The sequence below is a fragment of the Neolamprologus brichardi genome, chromosome 1, assembly GCF_056152115.1.
Source record: "Neolamprologus brichardi isolate AB-2024 chromosome 1, ASM5615211v1, whole genome shotgun sequence".
In the NCBI taxonomy this organism is placed as follows: domain Eukaryota; kingdom Metazoa; phylum Chordata; class Actinopteri; order Cichliformes; family Cichlidae; genus Neolamprologus; species Neolamprologus brichardi.
The window spans coordinates 23,172,957-23,199,169 of record NC_142104.1 but is presented as its reverse complement, the minus strand read 5'-3'; the positions used below and the strand labels follow the sequence as shown (position 1 = coordinate 23,199,169).

Sequence of the window (26,213 nt, the reverse complement as noted above, 5' to 3'; positions counted from 1 at the left end):
TACAGCAGCGAATCTACAACTCAGTGACTGAAAAAGAAAAGAATCAAAGTGTGGCACTGGTTTAGTCAAAGTCCAGACCTCTACCTGGCTTAAATATTGTGTCAGAACTTTCAGAGAGCTGAGTATAAATTCAATTCAATTTTATTTATACAGTGCCAAATCACAACAACAGTCTGCTCAAGGCGCTTTATATTGCAAACGTCTGAAGAAAGCACTTTGGCGACACTGGGAAGGAAAAGCTACCTTTTAACAGGAAGAAACCTCTGACAGAACCAGGCTCAGGGAGATGCTGCTATCTGCCGCAAACGGTTGGGGTGAGAGAAGGAAGACAGGATAAAAAAGATGCTGTGGAAGAGAGCCAGAGATTAATAACAAGTATGAATAAATGAATGACGCAAACCTCAATGAACTCGTCCCATCAGGTTAAAAATGAGGCACTCTGGCCAAGTGCTTGCTCATAGTCGGTCGTCTGATTGTTGAGGTTTTCTCTCTGCTATCGTAGAGTCTTTATCCTAAAATATCAAACGCCTTGAGGCAACTATTGTAGGAATTTGGTGGTGTATGAATAAAAATGGATTGAATCGAATGAATGAATCATAGAGTGTACTTGATTTTCCATGTAGCTGTATTTAGTTCAGCATATTTGAGCAATCTTAAAGCAATTTTAGATGCAGAATTTATTTATTTCTGTCACATTATTTTGTCCTCTAGATTGTAATCCGTAGTTTTTACTAAAAAAAAGAGTTAAGTGACTGAAAAGAACTTTCATCTTAGTTTCTCAGCTTATAATATTAACATATAAATAACCTTCACTCACAGTTCTCCCATCCAAACTTAAAGATACCAAAATAGAGACCACTTAATAAACAAGAGAAGCACACAAAAACAGCTTTGCTTTTTAATGCATCAAAGAGTACTGGGTACAGATTCACACAAGGCTGTGAAGAACTATATGCAGCTTACATCAGGTCCTGTGATGCATGTGCACACATGCATGCAGAATTTGAACCTATATGAACAGCACCTGCAGTCAGCTGAGGACACGCTTTACAGATGTGCGTTCTCTACCTCATCAGGCAGTTTGTTTACATGAGCAAAATTCTTGAGTGTGTCACTTGCGGTTTCTGACACCATAAAGTAAAAGAGTGCACAAAATTAATTGTGACGATTCATGTCACTGGACAAGAAGATTCAAACTGAATACATGTGAATTCAGCTTACCTAATAGCAGCAGCACCTTATCCCAGCAGTCAATGGGTAAGGACGGTGCCAGGTTTTGACAAAAAAGAAAAGTGCGCAGAGTATTAAATTTATTTGATCCTTTAAAAAAAGCTCCCCATCATAGCACAACAGTGAATCATTGAGTACTTGTTTTTTAATTAACAGGGAAACACTTGCTACTTTGAGCACATTTGTATGCAGCATCATATTTAAATGTATTATTGTTTTGGCCAAGTTTAACTTTTTTGTTTATATGCAGGGTAAAACTGTCAGCCTGGCTGGGCATCTTTCATTGTAATGCCAGTTCTCCAAACCTGCAGCTCTCCAAACTTCTTTGCATTGTTTTTTATTTTTTGGGGTGACAATGGGAAAGCAATCTCAGCACCCACAACCATCGATATTTATCTTAATTATACCTGTTTACTGCCGCAGAGAAATGTGTATCTTCACATTTCTCTTACAACAGTAACAATTTTAAAATTTAAGGCAACAGAATGATGCAATGATGCCCCAATGATTCAAAGTTTAGGCTGATTTCAATCCAGATTTACATCTGCTTACAAGATAGACAATTACAAAATCAATCTTCATACGTTCCTGACAGTTTTTCCATTTCAGCGGCATTATATATTTCACAGACTTTTATCGTATCCATCTGTAATATGCAGCAAAATCATTATTAGCTTCATATTACAATCGGCCTGTGTGAGCTGTGTATTATCTGTGGAGACAAACAACAGGCTATGGTTTGTTTTGTTTGCCACTGATATGGACGTTGATATGAAGTGTTATTGCTGTCACCACATTTATTTCAGCTGATGTGAATTTCAGACCTTTTTGTGCCTCATTTACATTTACCTTATTCCTCTCTATCACACACACACAAACACACAAACTATACTTGTGATTACAGGTGTCCAGGTCCTGTTATTAGGCAGTGTGGTGTGGGGAGATGATGTCTCAGTAGACCCCCTGCAAAAGACAGAGCAAGAGTTAGGACATTAATAGGCTGAGAAAAGCCAAGCAGCATCACTGTCTACCTGTGTGCTAGGACTGGCAAGATCAAAGGCTGACTCTGAGAGAGAGAGGAGGGGGTAGAGAAAGACAGCCAGAATACACAGACACAGAGGAAGGGAGTGGAAAAAGTCATCCAGTGACAAGGAGACAGAGAGAATAGCGAGTTCTGAAAGCACAGAAGGGACAGGAAGGCAGGTAAAGAAAAAATCGACAGGGAGGATAAATAGAAGACATTCCCTTCTGCCACCTGCCTTATTGCTGACTTCAGTTTATGCGCCGCATTGGCCTCCATGTCACCTTCTGCATGTCTTGTGAAACCCTTGAAACAAGACGGGCGCTGAACTTGTCTGGTCAGCACACTGACTACTGAGTTGTGCTAATTGGGGGAAAAAAGCCTGCAGTGATCATGTTTTCCTCAAAGAACGATGTAGGACTACATTTCTACAGGGATGGAAAAAAACATATATGGCATCGTCCATTTAACATCTCCCACATCAGTTAAGATCTGAGTAACAAAAAGAGCCATAGATCACTGTAATTACACTCAAGCTTCCTAATATGGTTAATCTACACATAGAAAGCCATAACGAGGTTTTACACAGTTAGGTCCATAAGATTTTGGATTTTAGTTTTGCCTCTGTGTTCCACCACTGCGGTGTTCAAATCAAACAATCAAGTTTATTAACTTTCATGCATGAGAATCTACAGTACAAGGATATTTTCAAACAAATACTGTACTGTGTCTTTTAGTCACTTTAAAACGATCAGCATTCTCTCTGAAAACCTCCACTGAATCCAACGCCCTGACTGAAATCATTGAGAACTGTGGTCTATCAACACCTCTAAAAACAGGCTGAAAAATTTGTGGAAGAGAGCCAGACTTGTAAACACTGATGTCTGTTTTTCTTGTTTGGGGCTTATAGGTATGTGGATGTATTGTGTGTTTTGTGCTTGACTTTTTACATTACATTTTTGTGATCTACTGTATATAAGAGGCAAGGGGACTGCAGATAAAATAGATAAAATAGCTCTGGTACAATGTAAATGTCAGTATTTATGTTAATATTGTACATGGCCTCTTTTCAATGAAAACTGGAAAAAGGTGAAAACAGGTACAATTAAAGTACAATCTTAACTTCCAACCTTAAATGCTTTAACAAAACTATTCCATTAACTATTGACCATTATAGCCAGTTATACATAGACCCTCACTGTCAGAGGCTCACATATAACTGGATATTTTACTGACAAGCACTTCCGTGTCAGGTGAGCCTTGTTTCCTCTGTATTTCCTGATAAAACTAAAGACATGATTAGGCTGAAAAAATATGAACCTATAAGGAAAATAGCAAAAATTTCAGGAGAGGCCAAATCAGAAATGTGGAACATTCATATCAGTCAAGAGATACTTCATGAGTGTGAATGCTGTGGGTTTATAATAAGGTGAAAACAGTTGGTTAAACTCAAGAACAGGAAGGTGTGATGTACAAGTGCAAAAAGTTTAATGGTGACTTGACTGGTGATCGAAGTAGCAAGATGAATTGTGATATTGTGACGAGGTCACACTTTCTGCTCAGATTCAGACAAAAGCTGCAAAACTGATCACACAGAGCTTCACAGTGCAAATGAATAATGATCCAAAGCATATTTCAAAAACAACCCAAGAGTTTCTCAAAGTAAAGAAATGAAACATTATTAAATGCCACCTGATCTCAAACCAGTACATGGACCTAACTGTAAACAATACTAGTATTTTCTATAATCACATAATCGTACATATATCGTACATATATAATGCCTGATTAGAAACTGAAAACATTTCTGTTCCACCAAGTTCCCATTAAGCAATTAATAGACTCTACTGAGGACATCTGGAAATAAAATTGAAATAATTTGACTAACCAAAACTTACAACATATAGACAACAAGTCGAAAATGTTTAACTTCACAAAACTGTACCAGGAAACTCCAGTTAGCAGTAAAAGACTAAATGTCTGAAACGTCTGTAGCATCAAAATATCACTTTTGAAACTAATCAAAGATCTTTTTGTAGAAGAAAAAGAAAACAAATCAAAGTAGACGACATAATACAATGAATTTATTGCTGCAGCACAGGGATCCAGTACTAATTTAACAGTGGTAATAGTGATGTGTCGGTCGCGAACGAAATGGCTCTTAGAGCCGGATCTTTGACGTGAATGACGCGAGCCGTGGGGTTTTTTTTCCTTCTCTCACCCTCTCTCTCGCACTTTTTTTCCGCTTCACTCAGCATGCCAGCCTTGTGCTTTGCGCTGAGCAGAGGGGGGAGGAGCGGTAGTTACACTTGCAGTAGCACAGGAACAGAGCCAGAGGGAGAGACAGATAAAGAGAGCCAGGGACAACAACGTCACATTAGAAAGGTATAGTAATCATCCACAACTATTTTCAGTTGTGGATGATAAAGGATTCAGAAAGTTTATTCATGCAGGCCTATATGACAGAGAATATGCATCTTCTTTTTGTTTTCATATTTTAATTTATATTTAATTGTGTTGTGATTTGCAGTGTTTTGTGTTGTTTCATTTTAAATTTGTTTAAAAGGAAAAAGCTGAAAATTTAAATAGTTAAAAGTTGAAATGTGACTAGTTGATTTTTGTATTATATGATTTATTTATTACATTTTATGTGGAGTGAATAAATAAAAGTATATTTACGGTGGCTCCTAGAAACAAAGCACGTAAAAACTTCAAATCACGTACGAACTCTGAAGCACGTAAAAACTCAGAAGCACATGAAAACTCCAAAACACGTACAAAACACAACAGAAGGGCTCCAGGATGCTAGGCCCAGCGTTGAGCTTTTGTTACCTAGTGGCTACACAAGCCAGCAAGTACCAACGACCGGATTTGGTGTGTGGTAGTAACAGGTAAATTAACATTTTTTTTAATTATTTGAATATATATGAGTGCTTGTGTATAAATACACAAACAATACACATATGCTTTCAATTGTGTAATTTAAGTGATCTAGGTAGCTCTGTTTTGAACGTGATGGTTTTAACGCTATAGAAATGTGTTTCGGAGTTTGTATGTGTTTTGTCTCTAGGGTCCACCGCATATATTTATGTATAAACATATATAAATAAAACCACTTTTTTTTTACATTAGTAATTCCTTTTGTGCATAATTTTATATTATTGTTAATAATAAATAAATTAAAGCAACAAAACAACCTGAAGAGCCGGTTCTCTAAAAAGAGCCGGAAATCCCATCACTAAGTGGTAACTCCTAACTGCCCAACTTTTATCAAAATAGAAATAAGACAGAAAAATAGACACGAAAGAGATACTACACACTGCAGCACACATTTCAGTGTGACTGGCTGAATATGAATAATAAATACCTTACGTGTAAGTGCTTAAGTGCTAACATAAAATATGATGAATAGACTATTGAATATCCAATCTAAGCGTTTTAAAGGTAGGCACCAGGAAGGCTCCATTATTCCTGAATTACCTCAAACTACTCTGCAAAAATATGTTCTTTATGTCAGTGTCACCTATTCGATCCTTTAAATACCCTCACCCCCACCCCCACCCCCTAGAGTTTTTCTTTATGAACTTTTAAAATCATTGATATGAAGAATATCAGTTTTTAATCAGCTGCTTCACACTTCTCCCATCTGACTTCCATTCCCCTTTGGGTGAAGAATCTATTATTCATGCTTTTCCTTAAGTCAAAGCGTGTCCACTCCAACAAGGTTTGAAGTTGGAAAGTTGAACAGAAGTGAAGTAAAAACGCGACGAGGCATCTCAATCTAGGACACCTTTACCGGATGAACAGTCAGATCTTAGGTATGTGTTCCAAAACGGATTCATCCATCCTTCCATTTACTTAACTGCTTACCCGGCTTGGGGCTGTAGCCAATCCCAGCTGACACAGAGCAAAAGGCGGAAGACGGGGTACTCAAAGATGATCTCGAAGGTGAATACTGATGGATTGAAACAACAGATGTGATTAGCATGAGAATTAAGAGTGTGATTAATTAACACATCTTGAGTGGGCACAATACATTTAGGTAACATTTGGATATAAAAACAGCACACACTAACATGTTTTTTTTTTAATGTCACTTAAATAGTTAACCATTTTTTGTGGGTATAATAAAGGTCCCACAAAGTCAGCATTTCAGAATATGGACAGGTATTAAGATAAATCCATTAAGTGTACTATTTCTCTACAAGGCAGGGAGCATGTTTCTTAAGTGCTGAATTAGAAAACTAGAATGCCTTAATGAATTGGCATAGATAATTCCCTTGGACCTGTGTTAGACCCAGTCCTTTTAATACCAATGCTCAAACAGGAAAACTAGAGGAATGTGGCTTTTTTATTTTTTTGGTATTGCTCACCATTCTGTTTCTGTAGCCTGACAGAGGGTTCAAAAGTGATTGTGAACCATTCTTAGTAATGTTTAAGTAGTCAGTAGTATCAATTCACATCTGAAAATGGCATACATTTGTGCCCAGTTCTGACCTGCTTTCCAATTTGCATAGAATTTGTGGATAAGTGATGACTCATTACTTAAAACAGAAAAGACTTGGTAGTTTTCTTTCAAATGCCACTTTGCTGAAAGGCTTTCGTTTTATATCTCCAGATCAATTCTGTCTTTTCTTTGGATAAATGAGTGTCTAGGCCAGGGTAATCTGTCCTGCCTTCAGCCTGTTAAGCCTGTGCTTTGTCTTCATGCACAGCTGTTATGGATGTCTCTCCTTCCTCACGGCTGCTGAGGTTCATGAGAGGTCTGAGCAAGGATCAACAAAAAAAACCCAAAACACTCCTCTTGTTGGTATAGTCAGTCAGTGTTGCGGTGCTCTGCTTTTCCAGTTAAACTAAAACTGTGGAAAAGCTTTTAAAAAGTTAGGTCAGGTATGAAATAAACATCTTGCTTTGCAAGATTTTACATTTTGTTCAAGTATTACTTAAACTACTGTATCTATAAACAAGTTTAGCTCTCCTCTAGAGAGTACAGGAGAGGTTAGCTCTCCTCTAGGACACTGATTTTTACACTCCATTTGAATGTCACTATTATCACCTACAGTTGCTTAGAATATGAAATAAAGCTGGATCGTCTCACTCTCCACTAAATCTCTCATCCAAAACAACAACATATAAAGTTGCAAGTAGCAATGGCCAAGCAGTTTAGCAGGTGAGAATAGAAGCTCAATGGGATCATCCAAAGTGTGTTTGTAAGAACCATAAACTGTATGTCAAAGCTGGACGGAGCGTCTGTGTCAAAAAATATAAAGCCATTCCAGAAGTTCCTTAAACCTGCATTCTATCTGAAGGCCACCAGATGGCGATAGCTGTGGTTGAAAAAAAAAAAAGACTTACTATAGATACTATAGTACTACACACCCATGGGGAAAGAAGCTTTTGGTCTTGACCCCTGTAAGCCCTTTCCTGCTGAGTTTATAGGCTCAATTACCATTTCAGGTCATACTGAATTAAAAATGTATGTCTGTTTTGTGAGTCTTGTCATATTATGTTTTGAAATGGAAGATTTTGCGTGATATGAAGCAGCACACTCATTGGCTAATGGCTTGTCAGTCAAATGTCATCAACCAATGAGTAGCAGCTTCACAGTGAGACCTGCCCTGCCTCATTACTTTTTGTGTTTTTTGGGGGGACGGGTGGGGGGTTTGCTTACCAAAACGCCAACAGCACAAATGAGGCTTAAAAATAGGAGTCACAAATCAGAGGGTCATATTGAGTTAGTTACGTTCATCAAGACATCCAGGACAATTTTGTGGCTTTTTTTTTTTTGCCTTTATTACATTGTGGAACAGTGAAAATGGGGAGACAAAGATGCAGAAGACACCCAGCTAAGGGCCATGGATTGGACAAACTTAGACTGCTGCACTGGCCATATGGCATGTGGTCACCTGCTCACCCACTGAGCGAAATCAACGCCCTGGCTTTTATACCTTTTATAGTCCTGATGAAGATGATAAAACAGGATGTGCTTTACGGCATGCAGCATCCTTCATTTTCTCAGTCAAATCCACCAGCCAAATCGGCACTCGAGACTATTGCACCAAGTTTGGCCTTAATTAAAGAAAGTGATTGCAAGCATCATCTGTGTCAGGTTTGGACTAGATCATGCCAGGGAAAGCTGTGTTTAAACCTTTTTAGGACATCATAGGATTCATCAGAGTCTTTGCAAGGTATCCAATGGTACCTAATTTTTAGAAAAACCAGCCTCAAGTTTTCCAGCTTTGATCTATTGATGGCGCGTGTTTGAGAGACACAAAACATGGTAAAAAACATTCAGCGGGCTCTACCAATGCAGTGTGCAAATGTCAAAACATTTAAAGATATGGCTCTAGGGGCTGCCATAGAGCCCAGTGGCAGAGGGAGAACAAGAAAGATGTAGAAAGAATTGTATGAAAAGTTAAAACACAGTGGGCTCCCCCTCACCTTCACTGGTCAGCCTCTAAGAGCAGAACACTTTTACTTTTGTTTGTCTTATAGTTTCTTTTGCCTTTGGAGTCTGTGTGTATGACAAACGCTTGTAGATAAAAGAGTGGGAATATCTGTGCTTCCTTCTTTTATCTGGAAGTTGTTTCTGTTGCTTTCACTTTCACTTCTATCACGTTAATTTTCCTCTGGCACTGTCTGTGCTGACAGTGATGATACCTTGTGTTTCTCTAAGCCATGAAGTACATAAGGACAAACTTTACTCTATATGCAGTAAGTCTTCAAATAAAACAACATTTTTGGAAACGTACTGCATTTGGATTACACAATAGGTTGATGAAGTTTGGACATTTTCTTTCTTTTTTTATTGTCTGTGTGTGTGTGTGTGTGTGTGTGTGTGTGTGTACTACTTTGTAGGCTCAAGTCGGCCAGTGTTTGCGTTTTTAGGGGGGAGCCAGTTTGCTCATTTCCTGGCAGGAGTATGTGTGCATGTTTTTTTGTGTTCTGTAATAGAGCCTGATTAAGAAAACATGTGTTTTTAATGCAGATTAACAAAAACCAATCAGTGGCTGACCTCAATTTTTCATTCTGTTCAGACATCGCTCCTCAGAGATTAGTCGCGAAACAATCAATCAAAAGCAGCAATCCTGCTCTCCCTTCCACTGATGGAGTATCGGCAGATGATGATGTTTGAAATGAATGATGGATACCCCAAACGGCACTGAATCTATAGACCCAGTTGTTAGCTGTCCGACACGTTCATCGTCAAATCCTTAAGTTAGACATTTATTTGTTTTACAGGGTGTTTCTTCTGGTCACAACCTAATTGGATTTTAGCTACAGAAATAATGAATTGGCCTGTTCAAGTCGGTGCTGTAATATAGAGAATATTATATTATAATGTTCTAAGCAAAAAACATAAATTAGTTGCCGAATTCCTTTGCTTGATTGAGTGGGTTTCAGAGGTTGTTTGCTGAAAACTGCTTGCTGCACCAAGAAACTGGGTTAATGGCAGCAATGAGACTGAAACATGAGGTAAATCATGAGGTAAATTTATAGATTGTGGTTGTAGCTTTATAGCTTACACATACAGCGTGCTGCTGAAGAGCTTTCAGTTTGATTTGCATGCTATAGCTGGAATTTCAAATCCATTTTTCATCATGTTTCCATCACTTTAAAATGATGATATACATAAAAATTGTAAAAAAAAATAAATAAAAATAAAGGGGTAACGGAAGTAAGGATTAACTTCATGCCACCATGTCCAAACACAGAGTGACAGAGCTGAGTGTAGCTAGACTAAAAAAAATGGCTTTCTAGCTTTACAGAGCTCAGACCAGATTAGTCTGCTTCGCTATAGTGTCCTCTGGCATTCGGGACTATCCTATGCTCCACATCTCTCTCTCCTTCATTCTATCTACTGTTCTACAGTTCCTCCTCTAATTTTCCCTCCTCCTCTCTCCTTATTGTCAATGACTAGGGTTTTAATGATTATATCTGGCGGTGTCACAAATTAATTCCTGCCTCTCTGGCAAAAAGCTGTTCCCCACCTGATTATGCAAAGCAGGCCTACATTCTCTCCCTTTGAAGTGGAGGAAAAGCTGCTTAGAGATTCTCCCCTTGAGGAAACACTGCAATATGGGGAGCGTCAACAAACCAGGGTTCACACAAAGGTCAGCAATATGGTTAACCCTAATGAAGCCCCACTTCATCTCCACATCTCACCACTTTTAAGTTGTGCTGATGTTATGGTAGTGTAATGATCCGCTCATATCAAAGACTGGAGCTATTTTTCGAAGACACTCAAAAGTGGAGCAGAAGTAGGGCGGCCAGTATAAATAGCCATATAAATGCACTCAAATAATGCTTGTCTATGGCCACACGGAGTAGTCGGATGAAACCGGTGCAACGCTATTTCAGCAATCATGTCTTTGACGGTGTCTCGGAGGGTTGCTCGGAAGCACCGGCCTTATATATTTGATGCTTCCACACATAACCGCCTTTGCAAGAGCTTATTTTGTCACTCCGTTATGTGCAGAAAGGTTGGAATATATGACTTTTTGTATATTATTGTCTGTGTTTACTGCCAATACACCTTTTTCTTCGGATCTGAGCAATCACAGGGTGATGAGAAGCTACAAATCTTTCATGAAATATCTACTTTTCACACAAGTCCTCCCAGGTAATACATCACTGCAAAATGCAACAGTAACACTAAAGGGGTGTATGACAGCACATATGAGATCATTTCTGGCGAGACTAAAGCTATGTTAATTCAGAGTAGGACAGTGCCGTAGAGCAATAGCAGAAATAAACAGAGAAACTGTGTGTTAATTTGATCATTACTGCTCTTCCTGGCTATTAAACAAATCTCTCAGACAGAAAAACTTTTGTTTCTGGTCGAGTCTGCAAACATTTGGACTTGTTTTTGCATTACTTTGACAACATCCAACATTCACATTGAGTATGGGTGTTTAGACAGAAACTTGAAACTTGTGTCAAAAGCAAATAAGGCTTGGAGACGGTGGTGCTTGTCTTCTAATGTCAACTCCCATTCTCTACCATTAAAAGGGAATTTAAAACGTCGCTTCAAACAGACTAAACTGTGCAGGTGTTTTTAACACAACTCTTACATCAACCGCTCTCTCCATCTTGGTTTCCTTCAGCTTGACTGGGTGGCAGCTTCTTTTCTGCCCGTACTAATAGGTTTGTCCACAATCACAGAGGCTAGGACCACCTGGCCTATAAAAGCCTTAGCCACTCAGTTACTATGTGGTTCTCCACTTGAGCAGCACAAACCTGCATCTGCCATCTCTTTACAAATTCACTCGCTTACTACACTCACCATTGTTTAAGCTATTATGATTTCCTAATTCCTAAATAAACATTTTCTTAATTGGTATTTGTGTGTGCGTGCCTCCCTTGTTGTCATGGCCATGCAGCCCGCTTTGCGACACACGCCTGCACTTCCAAGAAAATAACAGCAGCAGTTCAGACTCAGACACAGACCTGCCAACAGTTTCTGCAATTCTGACAGCTTTGTTCCTCCTGCAGGAAATGTGTGTTGTTGCTTCATTTTTTAATATCTGTCTGAGTGTGTGAGTGCTGTTTGGGTTTGTATTTTCATTTTAGCCAGCAGCTGAGTGGAGAATATTTTCTAAACACGGCGACGTTACAGATTTACAAACTTTCTGATGTGTGCGCATGTCCTCTGAGCCAAGGTGGTCGTCCTTGTTAACCGCAGAATGGAAAGAAGGTGGATTCAGAGGTAAACAATACATTAATGTTTAATATAGAAAAACTCAGTTTGTTTTTATTGTTGCAGCGGTCACTGGGAGGCACTAACTTATTAGCTTTTTAGCTTATACGGTGAATTTTTTGACTGCTGCTAATTTACATATAGTTTCTGCAGCAATATTGCTGCTGACTGAATATAAAAAGTCCTGTATTCACTCTTGTTTCAATGTGCATTGAGTCACTTCCAAGTTAACCATCGCCCTCTGAGGCTGCTAAATGCTTCAATTAGATAATTTTACTGACAAAGAGCTGATGCTGTGAAAACAGTGAAACTGAACCAAAATGATACAGATACAGGATGGACAAGTAAACAACTGGCTGAACTGAAAAATAAAGCCTTCCCAAGCCTAGGGGGGCAGCAGACCTGGGGAAAAAGAAACTCGTGAGTGATCAGGTGGCTGCTTTCACGCCATTTTCTCTTTATTTCACACAAACTGCCATAAAATACTGCTCACATGTGTTAAGTACTGGAATATTGTCTAAGTTCTGTCTTTGATGCGGATAGCTCGAGGTGAGTTTAACTGATGTGAGCAGCGTTCTATTTTTATTTGCTTAAATCTCCTGCAACACACCCACACACGCACAGAGAAGCCAGCAGCTACAAACAACAAAAAAAAACTGTAGCTGCAGCACTTATAGTTTAGCAGATGGTTGGTGTTGCACTGTTAAAACAGGAGCATTTATGACTTTCTTAACCACGTCTGTTTTGACACCGATGTCTTTATATCTTTTATATCTGCGTGTCTAAACTACTGCTGCTGCTCATTTCCTCTTGCATAATTGGCACAGGTAGGCACTGTGCTTATTTGCAGTGTTTTTAATCTAAATTTTAAATTTGGTGTTTTGCACAAAGTTATTGTGCAAGTTTAGTTATGCCATTTCCCTTTATGTCCCCGTGCATGGTAAGATTTTATTTCCGTGTTCTAATCCGAGCTAAAAACATGGGTCCCCATGACTTGCCAAGCTGAGGGACCACAAGAATGCCAAGTCTGTGGCGATAAAAGGACACAGAAGCGTCTTGTGTCTTCAGGGTTGCCTCCTGAGTTGTCTGTCCATGTCCGGGGTTAGAGCTGAACGTAAAGTATTTAGATAAAGGAATGGCAATCTCCTCCCACAGGTCTTCAGCTTCAGCCTCAGGAAAGTCCTTCAGCACCGTCTCAACCACAGAAAAGTTCTCAAAGCTGGACAGAGTGCAGGTTGAATAGACCACAGTGCCCCCTGGACACACCGCCAACAGTGCAGACCTGTAATCAGAAGACAAATATTCCACCTTAGACCTCAGCTAGAATTAAATTGTATCAAAGAATATGCTGTAACCATTCAACCAACCAATACACATTTTCACTTTAAAAAACTGTATATGCTGTTTCTATATTGTGCTTGTTGGTGTTATTTGACTGATTTAACTGCAGTCTGATCTGAAAACTACAACTAAAACTGCAACTGCTACAGCTTCCACTTGACTCTCCAGGCTATTTTGAGTTGGAGACCTTCCTGTGTGGAGTTTGTGTTCTCTCCGGGTTCTCCGGCTTCCTCTCACGGTCCAAAATCATGCTTCTTATGTTAAGTGTTGATTCTAAATTGACTGTAGATGCCCTATAATAACTGGGACAGGCTCCAGCTGGATAACCGGTTAAGTAATGGATCACTTCCTCCCTGACTGATCCTTTGTCACCTCTCGTCTTCCTTGATTATCTAATTACTTATTTAATAACGATGTTCCCACAGCAGTTCTGCTAAATCCAGTTACTCTTCATTTCTTGATCTACAAGTTTAGAACTTATCTCTCATTTGTATTCACTACTGGACTATGGTACCTTCCCTTCATTCCTTCAGTGCATTTTAATTGCGTGCTCATTAGGATAGTGAATGTTTTTTTCTCAACCTGTAGAGATATTAGAGTACCATAAGGCTAATGCATAAGCAGGAATTTCCAATGTCAGAATGGGTGCTTACCTAAGCAGCTGTGCTTGGAGTGAAGGAAGCCTGGCTCTCTCCTTCAATCTTTGTTCCCCCTGCTGGCTGTTGCATGAATACAGCCAGCTCCTGTCATTAGAACATGGAGCATCAACCAAAACCTATGGCAGCGAGAGAAAGGAATGTGAGTAGTTGGTGCCCATGTCAAAGAGGAAATGCAAGGGAATAAGAAAATGTAAGGAAAATGAAAAATGCTGCAGGTGTCTAAAATAATCCACATAAATGTCACTTTCCCCACGGCACCTGAGCCATCAACAGACCAATTTTGGTCAGTGGAGGTGGAAGATAAATTTCCCCTAAAAACCAAACCATTACCATTTAAATAAAAGTGAATAAAAGACAACAGCTTTGAAGTTTTTACATCTGAACTTTGAACCTTTCAACAAGTTTGTTCTCAGATTTTGGAAATCCCTCAAAAAAGCTCCTCTGCATTTTGTTTGCACTCTATGACCTTTCAGTCTTTTTTCCCCTCCTACGGTGCCTTACTCTAACTCTTTTTAGCCCTTTTCCTTTTTTCAATATTGTGTTCCAATATGAGTCACTTTGAGTTCTTTGATTCCTCCCAGCTATTTGTCTGCTTCTTCTTGGCTCCTAGTTTGAATAAACAGTTTTCTTTTTTTTCCTCTCTGCTGAGTTTATTAGTTTCTGTTCAAAGGCTTGCTGTCCTCATTCATTTGTAGCTGTGGCCTTGGAAAATAAGTGTCAACCCATTTTACAGGACAAAATCACATGCTGCCATAAACATGATAGGATTTCTTTGCCAACCTTGTCATATAAACCCGCTTCCCTCTGCCCAAAAGACCGTCCGTCCTGTGCAGACACAATCACTCTGCTTTTTAGTGAGTGAGGCAAAAAAGACTCCAGGGTTTTGGCAAGCCAGTCCCGTCTGTGAAGATCTGGTTCATTACAGCAGAGAAGCGCTGGAACACAGCACAGGGCAGCATTACTGATTATAGTATTCAATGCAAATGGGTTATTCGCAGCAGACAAAAATATTCCTTACAATCATCTGCAGCGACTTAGATGCAAAGTGTGTGTTTAATATTCAAAATAAAAGCCAACATGTTTCTTTTTCCCCCAAGTTCTTTTTACCAAGCACACATAATCTGGAAAAAAGGCTACACTGTGAACATCCCTTTACTAATAGAGTAATTCATTTGGGGTTGTTTTAATCCGATTAAGTATAAATAAAATCAAAATAAAGTCTTCTAAAAATGTCTCTTTTACCTGGACTCGCACTTTGCATTATGGCTAAGGCTTTCCCCCCAGGAGCAGAGCAAAGATCCAGAACCTTTTCGCCATCTTTGACTTGCAAAGCCAGCACTGGAAGCAAGGATGCAGCATTGAGGAGGTAGTACTGCTTCAGCTGGCCAGGCCTGTGAGCCTGAGAGGGAAATCGCAGGGGGGACGGGTGGATGTAGCACTGTAATGAAGGAGGAGGAAAACTGAGGGCGGGTTCTGACTCAGAGTCCTGACCGAGTGCAAAGGAGCTGTTGTCAGACTGGGGATGGGGGTCACCTGGACAGCCCTTGGAAATGCAGAGAGTTGACAGAGTATCTTTTCCTTCTTGGTATTTAGAATTTAACACCGTGGAGGGACCATTAGAATGCAGCACAGAGACATCTGTTTGTGGCAACAATGTGGAAAAGCCCTGGGCTCGAAGAATCTGTGCAATGCCTGTCACTGCAGTGAAGCGATTGAGCATGATGCCATACTGCCATGACTGAGGGTCCAGCAGCACTTCTCTGAGGGACAAAATTAATCTCAGTTTGGAAAAGGTGGAATTACTGTCCACGTGCATAATGATTATTTCAGGTGAAATTTACCTTGCATATGGCCACAAGTCACCAAGTTCTTCACCGTACTGCTGGTCAAAGTGATCGAGCACTGGTTGACACAAAGTTCTTTGCTTCTTGTGTCTTTTTGTTACCTATTACATGAAGACCAGGCAGAAATAAAATTAGGCAAATCTATACAAAGTAAACTTAAAATCCACTTTAGGCACATGTTCTGCTTAGACGTTGAAAGTCCCACTCAGGTAAAAACTTTTTTAGACCACTATCTCAGGAAACACATCTTAAATAAACACTACATACACTGATAAATGTACAATTTTTTATTCTATTTTCTAGCTCAATAGTTTATGTACAAAAATAACTGATGTACATTCATGTTTTGCTGATGTTCCCTTTAGGTTATGGAAGAGTGACGTTACAAAAAAAGAAAAGAAAAAAGAAGAACTAGGGTCTTATACAGCAGCTACCCCTGGTGGATATCCAGTGTAAAATCAACCCTGGGAGGTTTGACTGTACGTATTACACGTAGATCTGCTCAAATTTATTATCCCAACTAGCCTGATGGGGCTTTGACGTCCATCTTTATTGATACTTTGGCTAACTACAAGAATCTGAGTCAACTGATTTAAATAGCTAAATAGAGTTTTTATTGCAGTAAATACAACAATATTTAAAAACGCGAAAACTAGCATTGCAACTAATAAAAAACATGTTATTAAAACATTTTATTTAACATTAACATTTACAAAAACTAAAAATTTAATTGGGACGAGTAAGCACACTCTGGAAACTGAAACTAGGCTGGGTTAAAAAAAAAAAAAACAAGACGAAATTAAAAAATCTGATTAAAAATAAATATTGAAATACAAAACTATAATAACTACGCTGCTTTTATTCCCTCTGAAAACATGCAAATAATAGATTTTTAAATTTAAATTAAGAATTTTATATTTTGTTGAAAAAAGTAAATGACAAACACTGGGGGAAAAAGTAGGATACATCATATTCCCTCATGTTTGTTTACCTGTTTATTTCGGGGATCCTCTGGATTAAGCTGCTGAGATACATTATCGCGGTCTGTGTGACAGTTACACCAGCGACACCGCCACAAACGTGTCGGCGTTAACTTCTTAGTTTTAAAGCTAGATTTTCTGCAGATACGGCACAACTGCGTTACTGAAAACATTTATTTAGCCCGTCTTATTGATACTGCACAGCTGACATGTCCGAATTTATTTTCGGCAATGTTCAAATCTATTTAACACAAAAAACACAGGCGAACACTAAAAACTAACGAGTACGTTCCTCAAATCCTTCCCCTCACTACAAAAACGGTGCTTTAGTTCCACCCATTAAACCGGAAAACTGTTGTCGTTGGTAAGGGTGTAATAATGGACTCAAACCTAGCGGAGATGGGTTGACCTACAAAATATCCAAGCATAAAAAAGCAGACCCAGATGAGGAATGACTTTTGTGTGTCTACATAATGTACAATGTCAAAGAACCGATTTTAAATGGAATTTTTAGGAACTCTGTTAGCAGCATAATCTGAGGGATTTATCTAGTCTCAGTGAGGGTCGAATTATTTAGTTTCAAATAGACGCAATATAGCAGTGTCTAGAACCATCTATAACATATGGTGGAGCCTCTGCCATGGTTTGGGGGTTCAGTTCAGCCATAGATGTGTGGAATTGAGTCAGATTTTGATCATCTGATTGACTATGAGACACACACACACACACACACACACACACACACACAGCGCAGTAAAAGCATACCTGATAGAAAAAACAGAATTTGGACACTGTCAATCATGGACTGGCCTCTCCAGAGATCGGACCTCAACATTTTTTGCCTTTGTGTTGTATTTCCATTTAGGTTTAGACATTTCAATAAATCGCTGCACCCATTTCCATGAGCATAATCTAAAGAAATAAGCTACATTTGCTTTTAAATCGCTTCATTCCACAGCTTGGCATTACAACAGTATGGGTTTCTTTTAAAAGGGAACAGGTCCATGATCCTACCAGGTATCCCCCATTATGTTTATTGAAACCCCTCCCACCTCCCCTCACAAATGTACAAAAACATTTGAGGAATTAAACATTTTATTTGTGTTACTGGTTGCATGTTTGTTAACAAAAACGGCCGATTAAATATACAACGAGGACACAACAGTCCTTAAAATGTTTTGCCAGAGTTTCATACGTGAATGGATTCATATCTTTCAAGAACACAAAGATAAACATGATAACCAGCAATCACACAGCTGTTCAAACTGCTTATTCTTGTTAACATTGTGAGTTATCCTTTCACAGCTGGTTTTACATGGCGAACAGAATGAGGAATGCAACCATCAGACAGAAGAGACCCATAGCTTCAGACAGAGCGAAACCCAGGATGGCGTAAGAAAACAGCTGCTGCTTCAGAGAGGGGTTCCTGTGAAGACAGAGGGGCCAATGAGATCAAGTAGTGCTGATACCTAAGAAGTACAGCTAATAACGCATGTTTAGACCAAAGTTTTCCATGATTGACTTGGCTTAAAGCACAATCAATAATTAGTCAGTGCTAAACAAGTCTTTAATATTGTATTTTCACCAACAGACATTATTCCTCTAACTTCACTTTCCCAGTGATTTTAAGTGATGTCATTTAGAATAAAGTATGCCAAGTATCTTTTGGTTTTAGAATTAATCACCAAATGGCAGAAATCTACTCGGGTGTCCCCTTTCTTTTGTCATTACCTGTTCACTAGGTCACATTATTTTAAGAACTTGGGTATTAAGTAAACAAGACTAAAATGTTCTCTTCTCGACAGTGAAAAATAAAATAAATGGCCTCATTACTACTACTACAGGGGACATGTTAAATTTACCTGGCATATCCAATGATAAGGCTGCCAAACACTGTCCCAATTCCGGCTCCAGATCCAGCAACTCCCACAGTGGCGGCTCCTGCTCCAATGAACTTGGCAGCAGTGTCGATGTCACGGCTCACGGCGCTGGTTTGGAATCCCCGCAATGCCACTTGCTGCTGGGAGACACCGCCGCTCAGTGGTGCCAAAAGCGAAGCAGTCTGAAAAACAACCACCAAACTATCAAACACAATAATTCCCACACGGTAAAGTTTACTTCTAATGCAAGCATTACTTCTGCTAAAAATTTAGACCTATCAAATAAGACCTCTCTAAAGAAAACTTATTTTAAGATGTACTACATCTAGCTTCTAATCGTACCTCATCACATTATGACCCATTTTTTGTGGGAACATAAAGATTTACCGTTATAAAATTTAGTTACTAGTTATTTAGATTTAACTCATTTAACTTTAATAACGCCCACATGGAGTTTTTCCCATTTAAAGATTATTATAGTTGTATATTTATAACAGAAATACAGAGATGCAAAGTGTGTAGGGTTGCAAAAACAAAATGAAAGAAGTTTCATACACTCGCATTCTGTTTGTTGTTTCATAACAATAAATTAGTCATTTTTGCTTTGGCTCTGACCACAGACAGCATGTTAAATCTACCCGATTAGGATATGTGGCCATAATTCCACAGTTAACAATTCAATATACAGTTCAGCCTGCAGAAATGTTTCTTTGGGATAATGTGAGCAGGGTTGCACTATTTGTTGGTAATAAAAACAATCAATGTGCTTCTTTGTTAGAAGATCTCAAATGTATATGCAACTACTGCTACTACTACCGTTTAACTAATAAAACAAATCTGTATTTTACCGTTTCTATTTTTTTTTTGCACAGTGTTAATATAGAAATGTTAGAAAATGACAAATGTCACTTGATGAATGGTGTGCTCTGCGGGCAACTCACCTCTGCTCTCCTGCCGTCTGACACTACTGCTGCTGAGAGCGGTCTGTACAGCGCCCTGGATCCAGCACGGACCTGTGTTAGAGGGGAAAAAAGTGTTTTGACATGATTCGCCATAATTTATGCTAGGACAACATTAGAAAGACCTACATCAGCTGCAGTGACAAAGCTTTTACATATATATAACTACAAGTCAATAACAGACACCCATTAAAATGTTTCTCTTGATTCTCTTTTCAAGCCTTAGATGGAATATGTTATATCCTTTAGATTAAGTTTGTGGACTTGGAGGAAATGATGGAAAACCAACACAGTGAGCTTCCTCCTGATTAGAAGCTAGGACGTCCTTGTAGGTATGAGCATTAGCTAACTTTAGCAGAGGGTCAAAGACTGCTTCGCAGCCAGTGTTAGCAGACTACTTTATAATAGTTTACAATGACGGAAGTGTAGTTAACAATACTCAATCGGTAAACAGGCGCAGTTTAGCAATTATCAGTTTTCATTCATTCAATCAAACTGACCAGAGAGGGCGTGGAGACGAACTTAGAGCAGGCATACATTACGATGGGACGTTCTGGTCAGGTCACCCACAGCAGCTGGAGTTTATTCGAAGTCTACAGAAAAAAAACACATGAAACACAAAAAACCAAAGCTTTAGCTATTTGACACTGCGCCTTTTGCTAAACAACCAAGTACAAAGTCTGCAAAAATCAGGTAGACACGCAATTAAGGTCAAGAGGAGAAAAAAAACCCGCACAATACCGCTAAAGGCAAGTTAGCTGAAAATCAGACAAGCTACACGACGCTGTGAATAATAGACAACAAAAATACGGAACAACAAAGAGCACTTAAGAGCATATACTTAATTCAAACCCAGTTTCTGACCGAGGAGGCTAGCGCTCACCGGTTTGCAGTAGAGGTCGAACGCACGAGAGGCTTGCGCATGTGCAATGTCACATTTATTGGTTGGTTTCCGGTGTCATGGGAAAAAAGTGATTTCCGGTATCCGCCAAAAATTGATCACCGGCATTAAAACTTTTGTAAATGACTTGTTGGCGTATAATCTGTCAAATATGTCTCAAATATATCTCTCATGATTTATATCAATGCATTTTCGTCCAGAAGAAAATTCTTGTTACATGGTAGAAACTGCAATCACCTTTTGGCAAAGTGACTTTATGTACTGACCTGAAGTAAATGTCACTCACATAAAAAAAAAAAAAAAAAAAAAAAATTCAAGAGAGATCAGGCTGAGAAATATGATCCGGCTGTAGAAATTGCAACAAACGTAAGATAAGAGTTCTATAAATATATTTTAAGTCACCAAAAGTACTTGGTTGACGCTAATCTAGATAAAATAAGGCAAAGTCATTAAGATAACAAAACTGGTAATTCATGTATCTTATAACTCTTTCGTAAATCGCGGTGAATACAGTATACTTACCAATATAAGCAACCGACAGAAAATTGACATGAAAAACACAGGAATATCAGAAATCACCTCAGAAGGAAGCATTATAAAAACTTTCTGTCAGATCCAAAGTTCTGTACTGTTTTTACTGAAAAAATGTTGTTGTTTTTTTTGTTGTTTTTTTTTACTAATGTTTATTCAGTTACTAAATCTATGCATCTTATATGGCTTTATTTTTTATACGAATTCGTTGTATTTGTGTAATGGCCAATAGATGGCGATATGATGTCTCATCTGAGAAAGGCATGTGTCACATTTGCTGTACTTGTTATTTACACATTTTGGGTTGCTGATTTAAAAAAATAATGTCAGTTTTTCTTTCTCATTTTTTTGTTTCACAAGTGGCAATTAGAAACACGATCCAGATATTTTTATTATTATATTTTTCTATATCTTTGAATGTTTCACTGCATCCAGTGAGTGGAGGCTGTTCCTTGTCTGTACAAATGCCAGTCTAAAAGGTGTCCTACTTAAAAATGGCAATTACTCTGCATCCGTGGGAACTGTTCATTCTGTCCAGTTAACAGAAATACATGAGAATATGCAAACTGTGTTGGAGAAACTGAAATATGATGAGAACAAGCTAGCCTTAATTTTTTTTAAAAATAAGTATTTGTGCCTAACTGGATGTGATTTTTTTTTCCATTTGTGTTTTAAACATCATTCAGTCACATAATATCAGCTATTTTCTGGAAAAGAGTATAAATCCAGGGTGGTGTAGTGATGGTTTGTTTTTTCAGGGTGGTGTGAACTAAACTATACTTGATTATGTAATGTTGAAAGATTTAGTTTCTTTAATAGTGAAAATTACAGTGGAAAAATGCAAACATCAGCAGAAGTAATACTTAAGTCACACTCATTGTGCAGTATTATAATATTAAACACCTGGCACACTATAGTCGAGTTCAAAAGGTTCAACTGTAATGCCTGCACGTAACCACAAGAGGGCAGAAACGCACCATTCAGAGTTTACAATATGCACTTGAACGTGACACCTAACAATATCACTACCAGCCGTGCCCTCATGCTGTTGGCCTGATATTCAGCCAAAAAATTATGCAGAATATGCTGGATCCATATTTAGCATATCAATACATCCAGACGTGAAATATAGAAAACTAAGGCTTTTTGTGTCTCTCCCTTAGCACTAGAAATAGCCTCCACACACACCATTTAAAGCCTTTTGCACAGTCAAACAGTATAACCAGAATAACGGGTAAAGATTAGACCTGGCTGCTTAAGAGGAGGCGCCTACAAATTCAAGGACGGTTTTGATGATTGCATCATTTATTTTATCGTGGAAAGAGCAAGGTGGTGGGATATATGGAGTATAATCCACCACCTACTACAGTGTATTAAAATTTTATGCATTTATAGCACCGTTTAAAAATGCTCAGAAAATTTAATTTAAATGCGGTAGTATGAAGCCCTAGTCTAATTACAAATATTTAGCTTTTTATAGGAAGTATGTAATATATTATATTATATTGTATTATATTATAACAACATATCATTCTCATGATATTACATACATATAGCATTGACCACCGCGCTGTGGCCACGATGCTCATAGATCAGATCAGTTGGATCCAGACAACACATTTCGTTAAGAGAATTAATTTAGTGTGTGAACCTGAACACCTTGCATCGTGACGATGTGAGGCTATAACATCTCACCTAGAACCACCTCCTAGATATATATCAAATATTTATACTCCAGCTTTAAGTGGGTTTCCCCTCTTCAAAGTCTCATCTCTGGCCGCCCCCTCAAAAGTAAGCTCCATTTGAGGATGCGGAAGGGAGATTCCTCAGCTCTTCCAATCATACACCCCCTCCGCAGCATGATGTTACCATTACGCACCACTACAATAAACGGAGACGCGAGTCTCCGGGGCGAATCCCTACTACGTCACTCTACTCCTGTATAAATAACCCGAGCAGCGACTCTGATCAGACTCGAGCAAAAACCGCTTTTCGACTACAGCTACTTTTTATACCAAGGATTACTGGATTGCCTTCGTTGGATTTAATTTTCAGCACCGAGTAAGTGTCTTTAAGGGGCCGCTGGGGAGAGATTTCAAGCTTTGGTTAGATTTTGACCTTTTTTGTGAATAAACATGTGGGCAGGTCAGGTCGACCATTTTTTATATATATTTACTTTAAATGTGGGATAACAGTTTTTATTTTACAATATGACTTACAATGGTAAACATATTTGTAAAATGATCTCCCACTGTATTTCTGTGCAGACCTTGATAGCGCTCCTTTCTTTAAATGTGGCTGAAATGATCGCAAATTTACGCATGGCACATCTATCCACAGATCCTCTATAGAAGCACAATGACTTTGAACAAGGGTGACAAATTGAGGAACATGGACAAGAGGAGGGGAAGCGTGCCCTTCCCAATGAATTTACCCAATCTACACAGGAGAAGCATGCCCGTGGACGACCGCGACCTGCGCGCCACGACGCCACAGACGGGACAGACCGACGAGCTGTCCAATTTACTGCGGTGCACGTCCTACTCCCCAAGCGAGCAGCACCGTGGCAGCTACGCCTCGGACTCCTCCGACTCAGTGATCTCCACCAGCAGCGAAGCAGACTCCCAGGTGTACAAAGTGGTTCTCCTCGGGGAGCACGGTGTCGGCAAGTCCAGCCTGGCGCGCGTCTTTGGAGGAGTTGAGGATGCTGGTCACGACTGCGATGAAGCAGGTAAATGATGATGCTGAGGATGAGTCATCAACCATAGCAACCCACACTCTCAGACACACACAATGAAGATGTTTCATTGTCTGTGAAGATATGTAATAAATGGGCATGCCAACAGCTGCTTTATTTTATTTTATACAATACTGAACAAACACTAAAATATATAGAAGGACTGTTATGACATATTTTAAAGTAATATTACTTTTTAAGTGCACTATTACAATTTACATCACCACACTTATTTCCAGTAGATTTAAAACAAATGATGCAGTGTTTTAAATTACAGAAAGGCTGCACTAAAGCTGTACAATTCAGTATTATATGAGGACTGTGCATGCATTGATTATTGCTATTTCCACATACAGTGCGGCACCAGCTGTCAGAAGCACACCCAATAGCACTATGTGAAGGGAAACTACAAAAGGCCAGTGATGGCGTGATCACAAACTGTGATCTGGTTTAATGAGTAGACTCAGAAAGAAAAAAAATGTGCCAAAAATCAGAGTGGAAAAAAAAAAGCAGCAACACACTTTGACAGCAAACACGATTGCTCAGATAAAAGACACTTTGCTCTCCCTGCCAGTGTGTAACACAATATTTATTTTTCCTCCCTTAGGAAACACTTACGATAGATCTATGTTGGTGGATGAAGAAGAGGCATCCATCGTGTTGTATGACATCTGGGAACAGGTGAGACTTATATATTATTAATGAAGTGTTTGTCCATTTGCATTTATTCAGGGATTTTGAAATTGTAAAAGGTGCATTCAGCCATGTATGATGTTAAATTTAGTCTCTGTTTGTTTCCTGAAGGATAACAGCCAGTGGTTGAAGGACCAGTGCATGAGAATGGGAGACGCCTACATCATTGTGTATTCAGTGACAGACAAATCAAGCTTTGAGAAGGCATCGGAGCTCCGCATTCAGCTGCGCCGTGCCAGACAGTCAGAGAACATTCCCATAATCCTTGTGGGCAACAAGAGTGACCTGGTGCGGTCCAGAGAGGTGTCCGTAGATGGTAAGTGAGATTAATAAACTCGATCCCAAAATGTGCAGTCAGGGGAGGTAGATTTGAATCCACTTGACTAAAGCCTTGCTTGAGGCATTTCAAGACAGAATCTGACAGATGGTTGAGCTTCACTGATTTTGCTAGGGTCAATCCACTTTTCACAGCTGACTGCTCAGGTTGATTCAGGTTCCTCTGCAGCTCAAGCAATCTGCCAGAGATTTGCAGCTTTCATGACTTAGGGCTAATTCGTCATCTCTAAGCTTACAGTTTTCCATTTCAGTGTGAACTTTCTCAGGGTTTTAATCTTCTTTCCTGTGTTCTGCATTACAGAAGGAAGTGCCTGTGCAGTGGTATTCGACTGCAAGTTTATCGAGACGTCCGCATCACTTCACCACAATGTGCAGGACCTGTTTGAGGGCATCGTCAGACAGATCCGTTTGAGAAAAGACAGCAAGGAGGAGAACGCCCGGCGCATGGCCAACTGCAGACGCAGAGAGAGCATCGGCAAGAAGGCTAAAAGGTTTTTGGGTCGCATGGTTGCACGCAAGAACAAGAAAATGGCTTTCAGGCAGAAGTCAAAGTCCTGCCATGACCTAACAGTTCTCTGAGTGACAGATGGGACAGAAGGACAATTTTTTCCCCCTTGGCCTCTGAAGACCAGATGCTGTGTGTTTTAACACTAACCCAAAAGGACTAACAGAACTGTACTGAAATATATTTTTGTTTTCTAGACATCAACCAAAAGCAAAAAGAAGCTATTGTTAATGAAATGACTGATGTTGTTTGAGTTATATCATGGTGATAACCTGCATTTATTTTATTGTCTGCCTTAAACATATTGTCATCAGTATGTATGAAAAAAAAAATCCACAAAGGCTTGTTATTTCTATGTGCTGCGAAATTGCCTTGAGTTTAGGTTAATGTTGTGCCCTTTAACTAAATGGGTAGGGGGTGGGGGGTGATGTATATACTAATATTTGAGTCACGCTGAAGGCAACATACATCTCATTGTATTGTAAGACAAGGCAAAGGATAATGATGATAGGTATTCTGGAGTCATATTTTACTTGAAGTGTGGTACGCAGGTTCGTGCCTCGGCAGAGTTACTGAGGACTATTCAAAACATTTGTTATTCTATGTTTTTTTTCCCATAATGCTGAATTCAGGTTGTGAATGTCTGAGTAAAGCAATAAGTTATACTAGTCTTGTGAATTTTGACATGATTTGAAAATTCTTTTTACGTTGAGTTCCTTTTTCAATAAAATATAAAAAACAATCCATAAACTGCCTTCTGTCTTTAATCCCAAGGCACCGAGGCATTCAGCGTAACGCAGCAGAAATTGAGTAAATGTGGACGTACATCCTCATCAATATTCATTTGATCTTATCGGTGCAATGGAACCTCACTGGTCACTGGTTTTGCAGGAAGG

General features: G+C 39.1%; 3 protein-coding genes across 5 annotated transcripts; 1 reads left to right on the top strand and 2 right to left on the bottom strand.

Annotated features, from left to right (window-relative positions):
- Positions 1 to 11,961: 11,961 nt before the first annotated feature.
- Positions 11,962 to 17,073, bottom strand: nsun3 (NOP2/Sun RNA methyltransferase 3). Its single transcript, XM_006780314.3, has 6 exons — positions 16,787 to 17,073; positions 15,793 to 15,896; positions 15,194 to 15,711; positions 14,732 to 14,886; positions 13,946 to 14,067; positions 11,962 to 13,233 (listed from the first exon to the last, which is right to left on the bottom strand). The coding sequence occupies exons 1-6, from the start codon at positions 16,946 to 16,948 to the stop codon at positions 12,900 to 12,902; spliced, it is 1,395 nt and encodes a 464-aa protein (XP_006780377.1). The 5' UTR covers positions 16,949 to 17,073; the 3' UTR covers positions 11,962 to 12,899.
- Positions 17,074 to 17,852: 779 nt separating this feature from the next.
- On the bottom strand, positions 17,853 to 20,586 carry LOC102794739 (ATP synthase F(0) complex subunit C3, mitochondrial-like). Of its 3 annotated transcripts, none has more exons than XM_006780311.2 (5): positions 20,498 to 20,586; positions 20,115 to 20,207; positions 19,597 to 19,668; positions 18,638 to 18,837; positions 17,853 to 18,201 (listed from the first exon to the last, which is right to left on the bottom strand). In XM_006780311.2, the coding sequence occupies exons 2-5, from the start codon at positions 20,151 to 20,153 to the stop codon at positions 18,087 to 18,089; spliced, it is 426 nt and encodes a 141-aa protein (XP_006780374.1). In that variant the 5' UTR covers positions 20,154 to 20,207; positions 20,498 to 20,586; the 3' UTR covers positions 17,853 to 18,086. The 3 variants fall into 3 exon arrangements, with proteins under 3 accessions (XP_006780374.1, XP_006780375.1, XP_006780376.1); XM_006780312.2 differs by having other exon boundaries at positions 20,479 to 20,539; XM_006780313.3 differs by having other exon boundaries at positions 20,456 to 20,523.
- A 2,408-nt stretch (positions 20,587 to 22,994) lies between these two features.
- Positions 22,995 to 26,067, top strand: rrad (Ras-related associated with diabetes). The gene is made up of 5 exons (XM_006780310.3): positions 22,995 to 23,107; positions 23,387 to 23,777; positions 24,391 to 24,464; positions 24,588 to 24,792; positions 25,114 to 26,067. The coding sequence occupies exons 2-5, from the start codon at positions 23,405 to 23,407 to the stop codon at positions 25,389 to 25,391; spliced, it is 930 nt and encodes a 309-aa protein (XP_006780373.1). The 5' UTR covers positions 22,995 to 23,107; positions 23,387 to 23,404; the 3' UTR covers positions 25,392 to 26,067.
- The last annotated feature ends 146 nt before the right edge of the window (positions 26,068 to 26,213 follow it).